Source organism: Penicillium argentinense (assembly GCF_028826775.1).
Source record: "Penicillium argentinense strain IBT 30761 chromosome Unknown utg000005l_segment0_segment0, whole genome shotgun sequence".
NCBI lineage: Eukaryota > Fungi > Ascomycota > Eurotiomycetes > Eurotiales > Aspergillaceae > Penicillium > Penicillium argentinense.
Window position 1 is genome coordinate 1,132,948 of NW_026622664.1, and position 16,067 is coordinate 1,149,014.

The 16,067-nt window shown below is 50.3% G+C and overlaps 6 protein-coding genes across 6 annotated transcripts; 1 reads left to right on the top strand and 5 right to left on the bottom strand.

Moving 5' to 3' along the window:
• Positions 1-418: 418 nt before the first annotated feature.
• Positions 419-3,488, bottom strand: xlnR (putative C6 transcription factor; the record flags this gene model as incomplete). Its single annotated transcript, XM_056617714.1, has 4 exons — positions 419-562; positions 626-2,895; positions 2,951-3,384; positions 3,451-3,488. 4 exons carry the CDS (start codon positions 3,486-3,488, stop codon positions 419-421), a joined length of 2,886 nt encoding a protein of 961 aa, XP_056473873.1.
• Positions 3,489-4,800: 1,312 nt separating this feature from the next.
• On the bottom strand, positions 4,801-6,420 carry N7532_005221 (Peptidase S12 aminopeptidase DmpB domain C; the record flags this gene model as incomplete). The annotated part of the gene is made up of 1 exon (XM_056617715.1): positions 4,801-6,420. One exon carries the CDS (start codon positions 6,418-6,420, stop codon positions 4,801-4,803), a length of 1,620 nt encoding a protein of 539 aa, XP_056473874.1.
• Positions 6,421-7,300: 880 nt separating this feature from the next.
• On the bottom strand, positions 7,301-7,504 carry N7532_005222 (uncharacterized protein; the record flags this gene model as incomplete). Its single annotated transcript, XM_056617716.1, has 1 exon — positions 7,301-7,504. One exon carries the CDS (start codon positions 7,502-7,504, stop codon positions 7,301-7,303), a length of 204 nt encoding a protein of 67 aa, XP_056473875.1.
• A 1,346-nt stretch (positions 7,505-8,850) lies between these two features.
• N7532_005223 (cytochrome P450) lies at positions 8,851-10,260 on the top strand (the record flags this gene model as incomplete). The annotated part of the gene is made up of 5 exons (XM_056617717.1): positions 8,851-8,950; positions 9,020-9,354; positions 9,405-9,544; positions 9,596-9,981; positions 10,055-10,260. The coding sequence occupies 5 exons, from the start codon at positions 8,851-8,853 to the stop codon at positions 10,258-10,260; spliced, it is 1,167 nt and encodes a 388-aa protein (XP_056473876.1).
• A 148-nt stretch (positions 10,261-10,408) lies between these two features.
• N7532_005224 (alpha/beta hydrolase) lies at positions 10,409-11,194 on the bottom strand (the record flags this gene model as incomplete). Its single annotated transcript, XM_056617718.1, has 1 exon — positions 10,409-11,194. One exon carries the CDS (start codon positions 11,192-11,194, stop codon positions 10,409-10,411), a length of 786 nt encoding a protein of 261 aa, XP_056473877.1.
• A 599-nt stretch (positions 11,195-11,793) lies between these two features.
• On the bottom strand, positions 11,794-15,903 carry N7532_005225 (DNA-directed RNA polymerase; the record flags this gene model as incomplete). The annotated part of the gene is made up of 2 exons (XM_056617719.1): positions 11,794-15,063; positions 15,130-15,903. 2 exons carry the CDS (start codon positions 15,901-15,903, stop codon positions 11,794-11,796), a joined length of 4,044 nt encoding a protein of 1,347 aa, XP_056473878.1.
• Between the last annotated feature and the right edge of the window lie 164 nt (positions 15,904-16,067).

A 16,067-nucleotide genomic window follows, 5' to 3' on the forward strand; every position in this document is an offset into this window, starting at 1 on the left:
CGGTCCAATGGGCTCGCATGTGTTTATTAATGTACACTCCTGCCTTCAAGCTAGCGGTAGGCAGCACTGCTAGTAGAAAAATAGAACAATTACAAAGAAGGGTAAAAAACATGGCTATATTTTCCAGAAGAAAGAGGGTATCCTGTTCGGGCTGAACTCAAGAACATGCAAAATTAGAAGTCATCGGCTCCTCTGCACCTGGGGTATGTCCATTGTCCAAGCGAAAGCAGTATGCAGCAGTGTAGTTTACAAAATTAGAGCACAATCAATACGCCTCCATCTTACAGCTTTGATCCAGTATTTGGTTCTGGGCGAAGATAGGCTGAAGGAGAGCGAGCGCATAAAGCGAACACATTTCGGCCAGCGTTGATAATCCAGAAGTACACACGAAAGAAATTTTGGCCAGGTTGAAAGCGAGCTAGAGAGCGAGACCACTTCCATCGCCACTCCAACGATACAAGGCAAGGACCTCTCGCCTGCGTTGCTGTTGCTCGCCAAAGTCATCGGGCATCCGTCCACGCACTTGAGCAAGTGCGGACCGCATCACCTTTCGGAATGTTCTCTGAGAGTCATCGTTAGCACAACTTTTTATCATGAGGTTTAGGAGGAAAAAGGATAATCTTACTTGGTACTCTGTGTTCAAGGTCACAACACAGGCCTCGTGTGCCCGCACAATCGTTTCACAGGCTTTGACAACGCTGGGACTGGCGTCTCCTTGCAGCTTATCCGCCGTCAGGAGAAGCAAGAAGCTGCCCTGCAGTAGGTATATACCAAAGAAGAAGGGCATGAAACTGAGATCGGGATCATAGTCCATGATTTGGGATGCTGCTTCCGCAGCATTAACCGCATGGCCCATAGCAGTGATGAAAGAATCAGAGGAGATCCAAAGGTCGTTGTCATCGAGCAGATTGATGGGATCCCATTTCCCTGCCAGAAGAATATGGAGAACATGCATGATATGTGTGCCATAAGCAACAACCATCTTGGTATGCACTTGGCTCACATGGGATCCGATCGTACTGCTTGAATGGCCAGAGGGACTGACATGGTTCAGATGAGCTCCTTCCATCGCAGTATCGTTGTCATTATTCCCGAGGCCCAGTGAACTAGTATAACGGGCTTCAAATTCCTTCAGGCTTGCGGCATATACATCCAGCTGTCGAGTGATTTCCATTGCTTGGTACTCCCATTCACCGCTATTGCGGAAATGAAGGCCGAAGCGCGGATGGTTGCGAGCATGTTGCAAATCCACGATTTGCCCGAGGATAGACATCAAAGGCAAGAAGTATCCAAAAGTACTGTGGCTGGTGCATTCGAATGCCGGGCCTGCACGTCGATAACTGGCCGCTGAAAAGTCGCCCGCTTGCCAAAGGTCATCATTCATCGGCTGAAGCAAGCCCTCACATTCCTTGTCGAGCAGGGTGAGTGGCCGGTTATAGCATAAGGCCAGATGTCTGTCCATAACGTATAGCAGCCACCAGATACGACGACGTTCTTCGCGTTCTTCCTCTGTCAAATTGACACCAGAATTACCCGACCCATTGCCCATGGGGTTCAGAAGCGACGATTGCTGCTTTTTGCGTCCATCCATATCCAGCTCCGATTCGCCCTCTAATTCGCCATCTTGTCGGTTGGCTGAATTTGGTGGCAGTTCACGTCCCAGCTTGAGTTCTCGTGCCAGTGACCATGCTGCAGTCCACCAGCGCATACTGGCTGCTTTATACTCACTTGCCGAGACTACAGTAGCTAGATGAACGTACGTAGCGACGTCATCAACCGCGCCTGTGGCACTACTCTGAGCGCCCAATTGATCCATCGAGACACCAAAGCCTCCTAAGGCCACTCCATTGATGACCATATTCGCTGCGTAATTAGGGGACGCTTCCCCGGTGGCTGGCCCATGAATGAGAGGTCGAAGCAAGCCCACGGTCAATTCTAGCAGCTTCTGACATACCCGACCTCGTGCGGACGGTGGTGATGTCAGGAAAGCAGCCTCACTCGTCTGTGCACCTACCCACAACATACTAGCCAGGAGACCAGGACTGCATGTTCTCGGCTTCGTTGGATGTAGGAAGGATTGTTTGCGAAATACGAATCCGACAACGTACGGTGACAATGGCGAGAGGTGGTGCGAGACAGAGCTGGCGAAATAGACATCCAAAAGGTCACAAGCCAACGACTGCGGAATGATAGATGCAATGTGGGGAAGAACAGGTTGCAAAACGGGGTATCTTAATGAACTGGAAAATGGCGCCATGCTGAACGATGGGAAATTTGCGGGCGAAGGAGATGGCAAGGGAAGCCAGCTGGGCGATTGGGCGGGAGGAGAGAACCCTAGAAACGGCGCAGGCGGGTTGTCGACTGGCCCTCCGAGACGGAATTGGTTCATCGAGGACGAACTTGCATCTTGCGAGTTCATCAGATTATATGACCCGTCATTGTAGCCCGACCCAAATCCTTGGGGATTGAGCAATCCTGACGGCGATCGGGAGTTGCCGTTTTGATGCATCATTTGAACAGAGCGCAGGTCAGAAACAATGGGTGGGCGGCTTGATTCTGATACGTTTCCATAATTCAAGGGGATACCCTCCATATTTGATCCCGAAGCCTGCTGCGAGTGTGTGTTCTGTTGCATCCTCATGATTCCTGGAATACTGTTGTTCCGCAAATGGGCCGGTGTTGTATCTGGCATACTCCGAGCAGCATCGAAGGTTGGATCGTATGACCCATGAGGTTCCTGGATCTGATCGTTGGGAGAGTCGCCTTGCATAGAAGCATTATCTGTAATGCCTTTCTCGCCGCGGGCGCTGACTGCTGCGGCTGCTGCAAGGTCTTTCTTCGAGGCCTTCCCACGCTTCTTGCGCTCTCGTGCGTATTCGCAGCTGAGTCCGAACTCTGAAACAAGTTAGCGACTGCGATAGCTATGAGCACCTTTTGGGGAAAATAGTACCAACGCAATGTGCGCAGGGTTGTTGACCGTCGCATTTGGTGCGCAACTGGTTGCACTGATCGCAAGCCCGGCTTATCCTCCGGCGCACAGGAGTGGCTGACGATGACTTGCGAATGGTGGAACGAGATTCCGTTAGTGTGTCGCGTGGCTGAGAAGAGCCCCTTCCACCCATACGCGCCCCATTCTGCTCGTTGTGAGGCTGCGGATGTTGCGACTGTCGTGCACCCGGATCGGTCGGGGGGTTCGAGGCTGCGCCCGCTTGTCGCGCCAGCTGCAGCTGCTCAAATGCATACTGCGACCCCTCTGCAAGAGTGTCGAGACCGGACGTATGGGATTGGGACATTCGACTGGATTGCGACCGCGAAGAGAAATCGGAGTAGGAATCGGCGAGAGATCGGAGAGGGCCGTTGACATGCTTCTCCGTGAGATCAGGGCTCGAGCGGCATAGAGCCGGAGGTGTCAGTTCTTCTATGATTTTCCAGGGACCTCAGTCGATATACAGTGAGTTTTCCGGGGTAGAAGGCAGGCGTCGGGGCATGAGGCGAAGACCGTCCAGTGTCAGAATACCCCAGACCGCGGCGCAAACGGCGAGGTGACACTTTTTCTCCCTCGGACCCGAGCGCCGAAAGCTTGGATGGGAATGTTCTCGGGCGATCCCACTGGGAATTCGCACGAACAGGTGAGAGGGCGACAGAAAGCAGGGTCCAACAGGATCTTCTACACGATTTGCGAGGGAACGAACTGAAAATCCGGAGATGCGGGGAACCGGGCGGCACGTGGTGACGGGGGCGTACCTTATGGAAGGTGCGACTGACACTCGGAGTACTAGAGGAGTAGTATGAAAACGACACTAGATGGACATCTCAGGTAGATTACGATCAATTTGGGCTCTCGCGCTTCGACTACCCAGTACTTGTCGGCAGAGTTGCAGCCGGAGGGCACCCCTTTTCACATTCGATGCAGGGTCGCTTCTGGCCCGCGATTTTGCCGAACTCGGCGACGCGGCGTCCAGATCTATACAGACGACCGCTATGAAGCCAACATTCTCTGGTGTAGAAGCCAACGTGGAGGTAAGCTGACAGTGCGGAATAAAACATTCCTGGATGACAAAATTAGGTCGGTTCAAATGGTATGCATCTTGCACCAGATGTCGTCCCATTTCAGCAATGAGGCTAAATTCGATAAACAAGAAGGCCGGGTGCATCATTCGTACTAAAGGTGTTCCTGCTTTTCGATCATCTCTCGATCGGCAGAGCCACTGGCCGTCCGAGAGGACGTTGCTCTGCAGACTAACCCCAAGTCCGGCTCTTCTATTTTGCCTAAATCCAGCGGAGACAAGACCTGTGGGGCGTGTCTGCGGACCATCAAATCGTGCCATGAGATGGTGATATTGTGTATTGCATTCTCTGTACACCGACACCTCGAGGTTCGTTGCTCAATCACCTATTTGGTCAGCTACCTTGTCATCTACCCAGTCACCTACGTGAACGGCTGTCTGGCCAGCCAGTCTACAGTGATGCGTCATGCCCAATGCATGGGATTCGGGCTGAAATATTTCCTCCGTAGAGCAGAAAGTTCAACTTTCTACTCGAATGACCAGGGTGTTCAAGCCAAAGAATTAGCAGACACCTGAAAGGTCAGGGAAGGAGTGTGGTCCGAAGCAGAAGGGTGTGGCCGTATCAATTCATAATGTTCCCTTATTCAAAAGTTTGAACTAGCACCTGTGAATATGAAGCTCATTTCATCCCATAAAATAGTATAAATCTACTTAGGTATTGGACGGTCACAGTCATCTAGGACCGGCATATGAGCAGAAAGTGCTGTTTCCAGTCCTAGCTCAGCACTGACTTTCAGACCTTGACGAAATGAAGTCCTCTCGCCAGCCAGCATCCAATTCGGAAACCTGCAACGCCACCGCTCTCATCGCGATAGAATGACACAGTCCAGTCACCAGGCGCTGGCGCATCCAGACCGCGTGGGCAAGTCAGCGCCCATACATCGTCACCGAGATACTTCATAGGCGTGAGGGGTCCGTTGCCCAGGTATCCCTCAAAGGTGCCGTACAAAACTCCTGATCCACCGGAACAGTGAAAGGTTGATCCAACTTCAGCACATCTGTATTCCCCTGTGAAGGATTCATCCTTGGAGATGGTTTCGCGAATCGTGATCCGACGGGCCTCAAGTTTTCGGTTGTCTGATATGCGATGGATCTTCAGCACATCGCCTTCCACAACTGCAGTCATAGACTGGAAGTGGCCTTGATTGGAGGCTGTCAACTTTATGACCTCAGCACTTGGTTGGAAGCCGTAACTGATTCGAACTTCCCCCATATTCAATCCCTTACTCACAACAATCGCGAGTCCCGTCTCTTGGTCGAGGAACGTGCCGTTCCAATGAGAACTTGCTTCAATTTGGGGAGTTTCTGGTTTGGAGAGCCCCAGGATATCCCGTAAAACATCATCGACGGCAGACGACGCATCGGCTTCGTGGTTGAATAGTGCGACCACGGAGATGTGCTCATTTGGTGCATGGCGTCTGTGAAGTCGATATCCGCGTAGAGCACCCCCATGTCCAATCGTGTCGACACCATGGAGATTCGTATGACCAAGGCCGTAATGATATCTCGCCGTGTTACCATCGCTGAAGGTATGCGGCTCGATCGCAGTGCGATACCAGCTCTTCGGGTCGGAGGAGAGACGCTCCAGGTACTTCTCGTAGGCGACCATGTCGGTGAGCGAAGCCACCAACCCAGCATCGCCAGACCATTCCATCCGATTCACCGCTTCATAGTATCCATGCTCCTCAGTTCCTTCGTAGCCAACACACGGGCCTGGGTGCTTCGCAGTGTTGGGACAGAGAAGGGCGGTCGTCATTCCAGCTGGTTGGAGAACTCGCTCGGCAAGCAGCTTTCCAAGGGGCTCACCAGTGACCTTTTCGATCACACGTGCAACAATGTAGAAGTTTACATTGCAATATGAGTATTCCATTCCCGGTTTGAAATGAAACGATCTCATCCGATCGACCATCGGTGGACAATCCCTTTCAATTAAGAACTCGTCATCTGGTTTGGCACCCCAGAGCGTGGTCATGGCCCAGTAGTCTCGGATGCCCGACTGCATGTCGCATAGATGCTGAAGTATCAGGCCAGTACCCTCGGTCAACTCCGGGCGAAGGAACTCATGGAGCTTCTTTGTCAATTGGCTCTGGATGTCGCCCTTGGCCGCCACTGCCGGTGGTGGATTTCGCTCGAGGTCCAGCAAAAGGGCACAGACGAATTGCTTTGTGATTGAACAAATGGGCATCTGAGTCTCTGATGTCAAGGGGATTCGTCGGTCGAGATCGGCGTAACCCCAGACCCGTTGGCCGACAAGTTCGCCATTTTTGACGACGGCGATGGCCCCGCCTGGTCCTCGATAGCGGCGAGCAACCGTGTTCAGGATTTCATCGATGGGTCGCTGGGTGGCCGGCATCTTTGCTCACGGGTGGCGTGGTTGTTGGGTGGAAAAGCTGGGGTCGACTATTGTCTTATCAGCTGCTCCGCCATGCCTTCCTAATTCAGATGAGGGGTAAATGCAACATGGACTATGCAGCATCCGCCCCCAAATAGATCGGACAACTCGGACTCGAGGAGGTGTCTGGTAGATAAGAAGTCATCCTATAAAGAGCGAGAATCTGCTGTCTGAGGTACTGGCTGGGATCGGAGGGCATTGTAAATATTTTCTCTTCTTTGGACGAAAAAGTAATAATAAAACGGTATCCTTGTATATAATGAGGGACGAAAACACGATATTGGGCATTTTCGGATGAGAACCTGACATTCTTAGCTCATAGTGAGAAGACCCCTATCCAGCATTCATCCACCAGTCCAAGTCTCTTTCCCCCATCAATACACTGACGGTATGATCTCCGTATCTGGAGCACCGAACATGGGGTTCGTTCTTCACATTGTAGCCCGCCTCGCATTTCTCAAACTTGTTCTTGTTCTGAACTCGGTAGAAATCATTGTATCTCGGATGGAGTGCATCGACCAAGCTCTTCACATATCCATCTGGGTGCAGTGTTTCCCACGGTTGGCGGCAAGTTTTATCGGAACATGTCTTCATGACCAGGACCATTGCATCTAGTCCGTGCTCGAACATCTTCATTGAGACACCTAGTATAGTGTTTGAAGGATTGTTGCGGTTGTTCATTTGATAAGGATCAGTCTCTCGAATTTAAAGGTACGCGCACGCCATTAGGACTTAACTTTTCGCGGGCCGGTCCGATTTCTTTCATTCTGCTCTTGTCTATCTTTTCCCCCAGCTGTCTTAGGCACTGCCCTAGGCTATCCTTCTGCAGCTTCGCTGGAGCTTACCCCAGTTGATGCCTGAGACAGCCACGTGTCGTTTGATGGAATAATGCCGGGGAAAGCTTCACATCTCGTGTGCATCCGTCATCATCATCATCATCATCATCATCATCATCATCATCATCATCATCATCATCATCATCATCATCATCATCATCATCATCATCATCATAACCGCCACTTCGCCGTTGCTTTCTCCGCGGCATCTCTCTTCTTTTTTCTTCGCCCTTCAGCTACACTCTCCGACCTTTATCCGGACTTCACACATCATCAGAGGCTGTGCTTTCCCGCCTCGTCTCACTCTCCGGCCATCATGCGTTGCCCCCTTCTGGGAAAAGAGGTTCCAAGGGCCAGCAATAGAGTCACTTGCAACCATCTTCATGAGCCCGGCCCTCGACAGAGCTGAAAAAGCAAGCCACTCTATGTTGATGACGGAAGTTAATGAAGGGGGCCGTACAAAGGTACTCGACCCGGGATGACTGTACCGCGGAGGTCTCCCTTTACAGCTTAGTTTATATCCTTGGGGAGCAAATCAAGGTGGGTTTGATTTGAGCACAAGAATGGACCCGCTTCGACTAGTCTCTATTAAGATGCTGAAGGTTACACCAGGCCGACTGGAGCCGATACGAATCCATGTCATTGGGTTAGCTTGAAGACATGGGGGCTAGTGCACTACATTAGCTTCGCAGGTAGAGCGGGAAATGTATGCAGCGCAATGTGAACCCCCCACTTCTGTCGTTTCAAGGACCGCCGTGTCGTTGACTTACTATGTTGGAGGGGTCAATGCGACTGGGACTGCATCGAAAGACCTCAGTCTAATTTCAGACTAGTGACAGCGCGATCATACTGAAACTACATGACCCTTTAGCAAATTTAAAATAGTGTGTGACTGGGATTTATTTAGCCAGCTGCTTGCACCCGGTGCTGCACTTTCCACAAACATTTCAGTGCGAAATCTCCCGATCCCTGGATCTTGAAAATGTTCTCGGGATTAGTTGCAGAATTTCCAACGGATAATGGGTCTATTGCGGCCGGTTGCTCCCTTCTGGGGGTCATATGTCATCTGAGCATTCTGTCGAAGGAGATCGACAGCTCTGGTGGCAGCTTGCTCATTACATTTGGAGCTGTTTGGATTGGCTTGTCTATGGTATGGGCAAATGCTTACACTCTGGGTATTCTATCCGGAGTCTTCAAGGCTTCGCTGGCTTGCTCTTGTTTTGTTGCTGGGCTTCTCTTCAGTACAGCGATCTACCGCCTGGCCTTCCATCGCCTGCGAAGCTTTCCAGGTCCCTGGAGAGCAAAGCTCAGTCGATTCTACGCCTTCTCAATGGTCAAAGCTTCAGACTCTCAATACCATCTTCACCTAGAGAGTCTGCATCGTCAATATGGAGATTTTGTTCGCACTGGTCTAAATCCCAATGTGTCCACTTTCAGCCATATCTTTCACTAACTATCCACAGGGCCTCGAGAACTGTCAATAAATCGCTCGTCTGCAGTGCGGAGCGTACATGGTCCACAATCTGTGTTTTCGAAGACATCATGGTATAGCCAAATGTCAGATAATCCAGACAAGGTCAATGTACTCAGTGTCCGCGATGCTGAGCTTCATCGTCTTCGTCGCAAAGCATGGGACAGAGGTCTGGGTCCCAAAGGTGCCTACTTCCTGAGTCAACGTTGAGCCATCAACTCAAGAACAGGCTAACATTCCTCTGCTTGAATAGCTCTCACTACCTACCAGCCCGACATCCAGCGAAAGGTGGATATTTTCATCAAGCAGCTCAACGAGCGCCTCGGCCAAAGCATGGATATCTCAAAGTGGACGATGTATTTCTCTTTCGACATCATGGGGCGCATCGCATTCAGCAAAGATTTTCATCAGTTGAATGAGGCGAAAGAGCACTTCGCAATTGCCGCGATGCGCGACCAAATGGCCCAAGTTGGACTTATGGGTTCGGTTCCTTGGTTGATGCATATCATGGTCCGCATTCCCTTCCTCAGCGGTGCAACGAAGATTTTCTTTGACTACACGAGGAAGCAAATAGAACAAAGGAGAGAGGTAGGTTCGTCCTATTATTTTCCTGCCTATTCATCTTTGACCCAAAGCAGGAGTGGCATCGAGACGCAACAAAAACTCCTACAGACGTTATTTCATGGCTACTCAAGGCAAATGATGAGGGTCGTCATTTGGGTCCCCCTGGAGATGAAGCTCTTTATGATGATGGCAGACTGGCCATTATAGCTGGAAGGTACAGAGATTCCAGGCTCCTCTCCCCGTTGCTATACTGACACTAATTCAGCGATACGACTGGAGCTACGCTGGCCAATATTCTGTACTACCTCATAGTCAATCCTGATAAATACCGTAGACTACAGAAAGACATCGATGAGGCTTCGAAATCCGGGGACCATAAATCTCATTTGCCATATCTTGAGGCCATCATCGCAGAAACCCTTCGACTGAAGCCTGTTGTTCCCAGTGGACAGCCAAGAGAGACTCCACCAGAAGGCCTATTTATTGACGAAGTCTGGATTCCCGGCAACATCAATGTACTTGTTCCTCAATGGGTTGTTCAGCGGGATGAACGCAACTACAAGCGTCCTTTGGAATTCCTTCCAGAGCGCTGGATAGAAGAGGGGAAACACTTGATCGTCGACGATCAAGCGTACTTTCCTTTTAGCATTGGTGAGATCCCTTGATCCGATTATCTTGAAAATTATGACTCTTTCCCAGAAATTTCTGACTTTTCTTTCTACAGGCGCGTATGCCTGTACCGGAAAACAACTTGCGCTTCTACAAATGCGAACACTGCTACGTCGGGTTGCGAGTGAATTCGACATTTCGTTTGCACCAGGGGAGGATGGCAGGAACTTTGACACTGGAGCTAAAGACACTTTCACCATGGCTGTTCCATCGCTTCCAGTGGTATTTGAGAAGAGACAAGAGCCGGTTATAGAGCAGTGATATTACAAGTCGGGCGACTATGTTATTCGCAGAAGCAGTAGATTCCAATGATACATCTTTCGGCCAAGTTGATGCTACGAGTAGCAAGATTTGTGGTTATTTGAGAATTGATAAATTCGGTCATGGATGAATCACATAGTTCGAAGGCTTAGCTAACGGAGCAGGGGGTAGTAAAAGCTTGCACAGCTTCGAGGATAAACCCGGTGGTCTCTGCGGGCTTGCTCAAGAAGGGGCTATGTCCAGAATCCAAGGATCTGGTCGTGAAGCTTGCGCCGGCGTTTTGTGCGGCTGAGACCATCATCTCCTGTATTTGGATCGGAATAGCTTGGTCACGAGTGCACAGAAGATACCATACAGGAACTTCGGCCCAGCCTGCATGGATGTTCTCCTCATCTTTTAAAGTAGCAGTCGACTGCTTGAGTAGGCGACTTGTCCGAATCTTAGCATCCTCTGATGGAATGTCATTGTAAAACAGATTGATCGGGTCGCCACTATCGATGACCTCCCATCCGTCAGGACCAGAGTGATGAAATGCGTTGTCAATGTCGATCATGTTGTACAAAGACTTGCCAGAAGGTGGCGTGAACGCGCAGACTTGAACTATTCCGATAACCCTACCGGAACCAGGTCCCAGTCTTGATGTATCCTTGTCAGAGAAACCTTTCACGGAGCTGCAGCCGACAGCACCGCCGAAGGAGTGGTTGATGAGAATGACATTCCTCTTTTGCTTGGTTTCAGCTTCAATAAGGTCTTGGACCTGACGAATGCTCCCAGCAAGCGACTGTACTGGTTTTTCGGTGCCACAGAATTCGAGCTGCGGGACGAGACATCGATAGCCCTGTTGCTGACACCGGGAGGTCACGTCCATCCAATAAGCTGGACTATGCCAAGCTCCATGAACGAATATCAAAGTCGGCGTGCTAGACATGGTCATTGTCACTGATGGCGATTCAGGAGGTGAACGGTAAAGCGAATAATTGCTGAGACGCACTGGAAACACAGCGGAATAGGAGGATTAAGGCTCCCCGCTTACGCAATCCTGCCGAGGCTTGTGCAGTGTAAGTCTTCATAAGTGTTGTGGTTTTGGAAGAACTCAGCAGCAGTGTGCCTACCCAATGAGAGGTGACATCATAACAGCAAAGCGCAATCAAACCTGGGCACATTCAAAGTGTTAGCATACTCGGAGACACCACTTGGCTCGAAGCACAGGGCGGATAATATCAACTCGACTTCATTAACTACAGTGTCAACTTTCAGTTCAACCAAAGCCACGAAAGTCAGTAAATATGGTGATGGTATATTGTGACTATATGCTGGCGTTTCATTCGCTCTTTCAAATGCTCAAATCATGCGCGTAATGTACATATATGCAATGTGGCTGCCCCCTGGCAGCCATCAAAAATGAGACGTAGATATACAAAGGGTGAGAGGGGGAGGGAAGTGACACCGATTAAAAAGATCCAAGGTGCCATGCAATCGCGCCAACAATATGCGTTCAACGAAACCCAGAAAAGTGAAAGAAAAAAAAATGTCTCACGAGAAGAAGTACTCGCTCTTGCGAATACGAGACACGTCCCAGGAACCTTTAGTAGGAACATCAGGGAATCTCATAGGCATCCAAATCCAGACAGTATGCGGGTCTCTCCTTTTCTTTTTGACTTCCTCATCCGGCTCCGCCAGGGTTTCATGCTGCGTGTCCATCAACTCGACATCTTCGAACAAACTTTGAATGGCCGGGTCGCTATTATCAACAACAGTTGCACCTGGTCGTTTTTCAGCGACTGCCAGGTCTTCCGGAACATGACCAACTTTGGTTTCTCCCAAAGTACTGGTATTCGCAAAATCGGCTTCAGTTCCACCCATTTCTTCGAAAATGCTAGCAGCAGTCACCATTTCACGACCTTTCGCTTGCTCATACGGGTCGCTAGATCGTAACAGGGTTTGTCGTCGATGTTCCTCAACTAGTTCCCCGACCTTGCCCTTCTTCATTGAAACTTCTTTGCGGTGTTTGCTGATGGCCCTGCCGACAGCACTTTTCAATGAGACTCTGGTAAGGAAGAGGTGCTTGCCATAGCGAACATGGAACTCTGCAGCAAGTCGACCGATAACGTCATCAGAATGCATTTTCACGAACGCATCCCGGAGAATTTCATTCATAGTATCAACATCAGAAGCGTGAGTCCAAAAAGAATCGTGAACAGCGGAGAAGGTGAGACCGGCTTTATGACAGGCATTGGCGGAAAGCATCATGTGAGTTGCATCGAGAGAATGGATGAAATTGGGAGGGAAAGCCTGAAGCTGCTTGCGTCTCGAGATCACATCATTCGAGCTCGGGTCCACAATGCTAAGGTCTTGTAGGGTAGTCTGCACACGTCGTGCCTTTCGAGAACGGTAGGGTTGGACGACCGGAAGACCGAGGGGAGTAGTCCAGATGACAGTTGAGCGGAATGCTCGGGTTGGGTCAAGGCTCTTGGCGTCAACCTTGGTGTCAGAATCCTTCGGTGACAAGGCTCTGTTGGCAAAGTCTTCAATCTCTTCTGGTGAGAGAGATTGAGTGATGCGATTTGCGCAGTTGCCGAGCCAATACTGAATGTCGTGGGCACCATTGAACATTGAACTCAAAGCCTGGAAGATCTTCCGAGCAATGTACAAAGCGCCTTGTTTCTTCTCTTCAGTTGAAAGCTCGGGGTAATGGTCGATCAGCTGCTTGCGAACTTGTCTCATCGCACCCATGAATGTCACACCGTAAACATTGGTCATGACGGTTTGCTTGACAATCTTTCGGGTGATTTTTCCATTCAAAATTTTGGCGATCTCAAGGCCCTCCTCAGCTTCCTTGGCCACAGCCTCTTTGACGAACTCGGAAACTCCTGTGTAGACATCAGAAGGTCGATCAGAGGGCTCTAGATTGACCTGCTTCGCGCCGACGATATCACCGCCCAGGGCAGCATAATGCTGAAGACCGTTGCAAGATCCGTCTTGGTGAATTGGAAGTCGGCTGGGGTATTCAGTGGGGTCGGAGTAGCGGAGGGCATTGCGCAGCTCGATGCAAGCGGCCAAACATTGCCACGGATCGGCTGCTTTGATCCACCAACGCTTACCCTTCAGGCCATTGTTGGCCGAATCAAGGATATCATCAAGATGATCCATGGCAAACTGTTCACGTTCTGCCATGCTTGCTTTGTCAAAGCCATACAAGTTGGCAAGTTGAATCTTTAACCAACGCAGCCCGTTCACGCCGAGTGGCTTCGCATCGCTGAATAAGAGAAGACCTCGTGAGTTGTCGGCACCCATTTGATTAAGGTATGGAGGAAGAGGGTAGGCTCGACCACGGAAGTCCATATTGTGAGGAAGGTAAAAGGTCTCATTGCGGAAGGACCGCGCAACTTCCATCTGGAAGTTCTGGAAGCACCGCACAGAATGGTAACCAGACCGTAGATTCTCGATCTCGCGCATCCGAGTTTGCCATTCCTTCTCGGCCGCATGCCCGGCTTCTGGATCAGGCTTTGGTGGAGCTGGAAGGTCTGGTTCCAGAGGTGCCAATGATGCAACCCCTTCTCCAGAGTTCCAGGCTTCCAACATCACATCAAAGACCTCTCGATTGACCGCCCAACCCGTACTTCCAAGGACATCAAGGCCCTGGCGAATTTCCGTCAATCCTGTTTCCTTCATCGCTGCATCAATGTACTTTGGCTGCAGAAGCTCGCCTGGTGTGGAGCGGATCAGATTACTTTTGTAGATCATGTAAGCTCCCTCCTTCGCCCCTGTCCAAGCTTTCGGCTTGCAAATCATGGGGAGATGACGACCCAAGAGGTCGACTGCGGGCTCCTGCACCATCATTTTGACCAAAGAAGGATGCAGATGAACAAGCCCAGCGCGTTTTCCGAACGTGATTTGGTAAGAATGGTGAAATGCGGGCTGCATGACTGTCGTCCTTTTCTGTGTGTTCGAGTCTGTGTTCCGTACAGGAACTTTGCCGACTTCAAGAAGCAGACTCATCAAAACTGCACCCAGTCGAACTTGAACTCTTGGAGTCCACGCCAGGGATTCGTTTTCTGTCTGCATCTTTTCACTGATGGCCTTCCATCGCAGGCGACCATCCTTTCCCTTGCGGTCTGCAAGCATCTCCTTAAGCATTTTGGTACGCGTCGGACTTGAGTTGGTTTCTTGCTTCAGGATTTCCTGCGCAACAAGCTCTTGCTGTACCTCTCTGCCAATCGTGGATGCAACTGCAGACAGTTTGATGCCCTTTTCCATGCCTCCACGCGAAAATGTACTCATGACTGCGAGAATAGTCAGAGCGGCTAGTCGGTCGCCGCTCATAGACTGAAGGAAAACAAGGTGCTCAAGACGACGTGCCTGTATCTCGGTACGGATCGGCTGGGTCTCAGCTTCCATGCCTAACTTCACTTCCTCCTCGATTTTTGAGACAAGCGCATTGTGCCATTGGCTAACAACAGAATTTATGCTCTTTTTGCCAGTGGTGACATCAATCCCAGCCTGTGTCCTTGACATAAATTCTGCCCGCCAGCGATTCATGGACGCATTGATGGTATCTCTCTCAAGTTGCCGTTGGCGTAGCTGATTTTGCAGTTCTTCTTTCTCCTCCTCTGTTCCATTGAAGTCTTCTGGAAGGGCAAAACGGGGGTTTTCTTTGAACAGAGACAAAGACTCCATCAAGGATGACAGACCAAGGCCTTTTTGTTCTGCTGCGAGAACATTCGGGATATCGTCGATTTGTTTAGCTGTGTGTTCTTCCGTGACCAGTTCGAGGTTTACTGGGTATAGATCGGCGAAGCAAATCTAAGGAAACAAACAAGTCAGTATACTGGCGGTATGTGAATGAGAAACAAAAGCATGTAAGCTTACTCTGGAGAGTTCACCAAGGTCCAAATCAGTAAGCACCTCGACAGCCAGAAGATCTTCGTGAAGACCAGCTTGCTTAGCAAAGTTCCAGTAGCGACGAACAGTTCGTTCCCGCTTTGACCCGTCTAGCATGCGTAGAGCCATGCGAATCATGATGGCAAATGTTGTAGCATCCGGCTTCACGTCTGCCGCAGGCATGTCGGTTTCGAACCATTTTTGCAGGGGCATAATCATCTCTTCCTCTCGAGTCGCAATCATGTAAGCGACCATTTCCTTCAGGTAGCGGTTGTGAAGGGAACGATACTCGGAGGAGTTCGCGGTGTAATAAGTCTCCAGTCGATTGAGCAAAACGCTTGCTCGGTCAAATCGCCCAACTTTCAGTGACATATCAAAATTTGCCAGCATTTCACTCAGATCACCACCGATACCGCGGACCTTGCGGAAGATTTTTGGTTGTGTCTGGGGGGTCTGATTGATAATGATCAGAGAAGAGGTATCGATGGCGGACATGCGTTCGACGCTGGTTTCGTTCAAAGACATGAAGGAGTTATGTTCGAAGGTGGGCGGGTCGGTGGCCGTTGCAAGACTGCGCAGAGACTGAAGTGAAGGTCTCCGGCGTCGCTCCGGGTTTGAATGAGTTTTTGGAATAGCAGCTGGGTTCAGACGGGTAGAGGTCGAATGGAGGCGCGGTATTGACGATGCGCCCAATGCCTGATGGGCATGGGCCTTCCGAAGGTGGAAGAGCGCATTCTTTTGACGAGCGACCCGAGACAACATGGCGCATGAAGGTTCGACTGTTTGGCGATCGAAGATTATATGACGGCGTGAAGATCAGAAGAGAATCTTGGAGGATAGGAGTATTAAAAAAGAAGAAAAAAATAAGAAAGTATAGATGTAGAAGAAAACGCAAGTATCGCAATGAACTGGAAGTAGACGGTTGC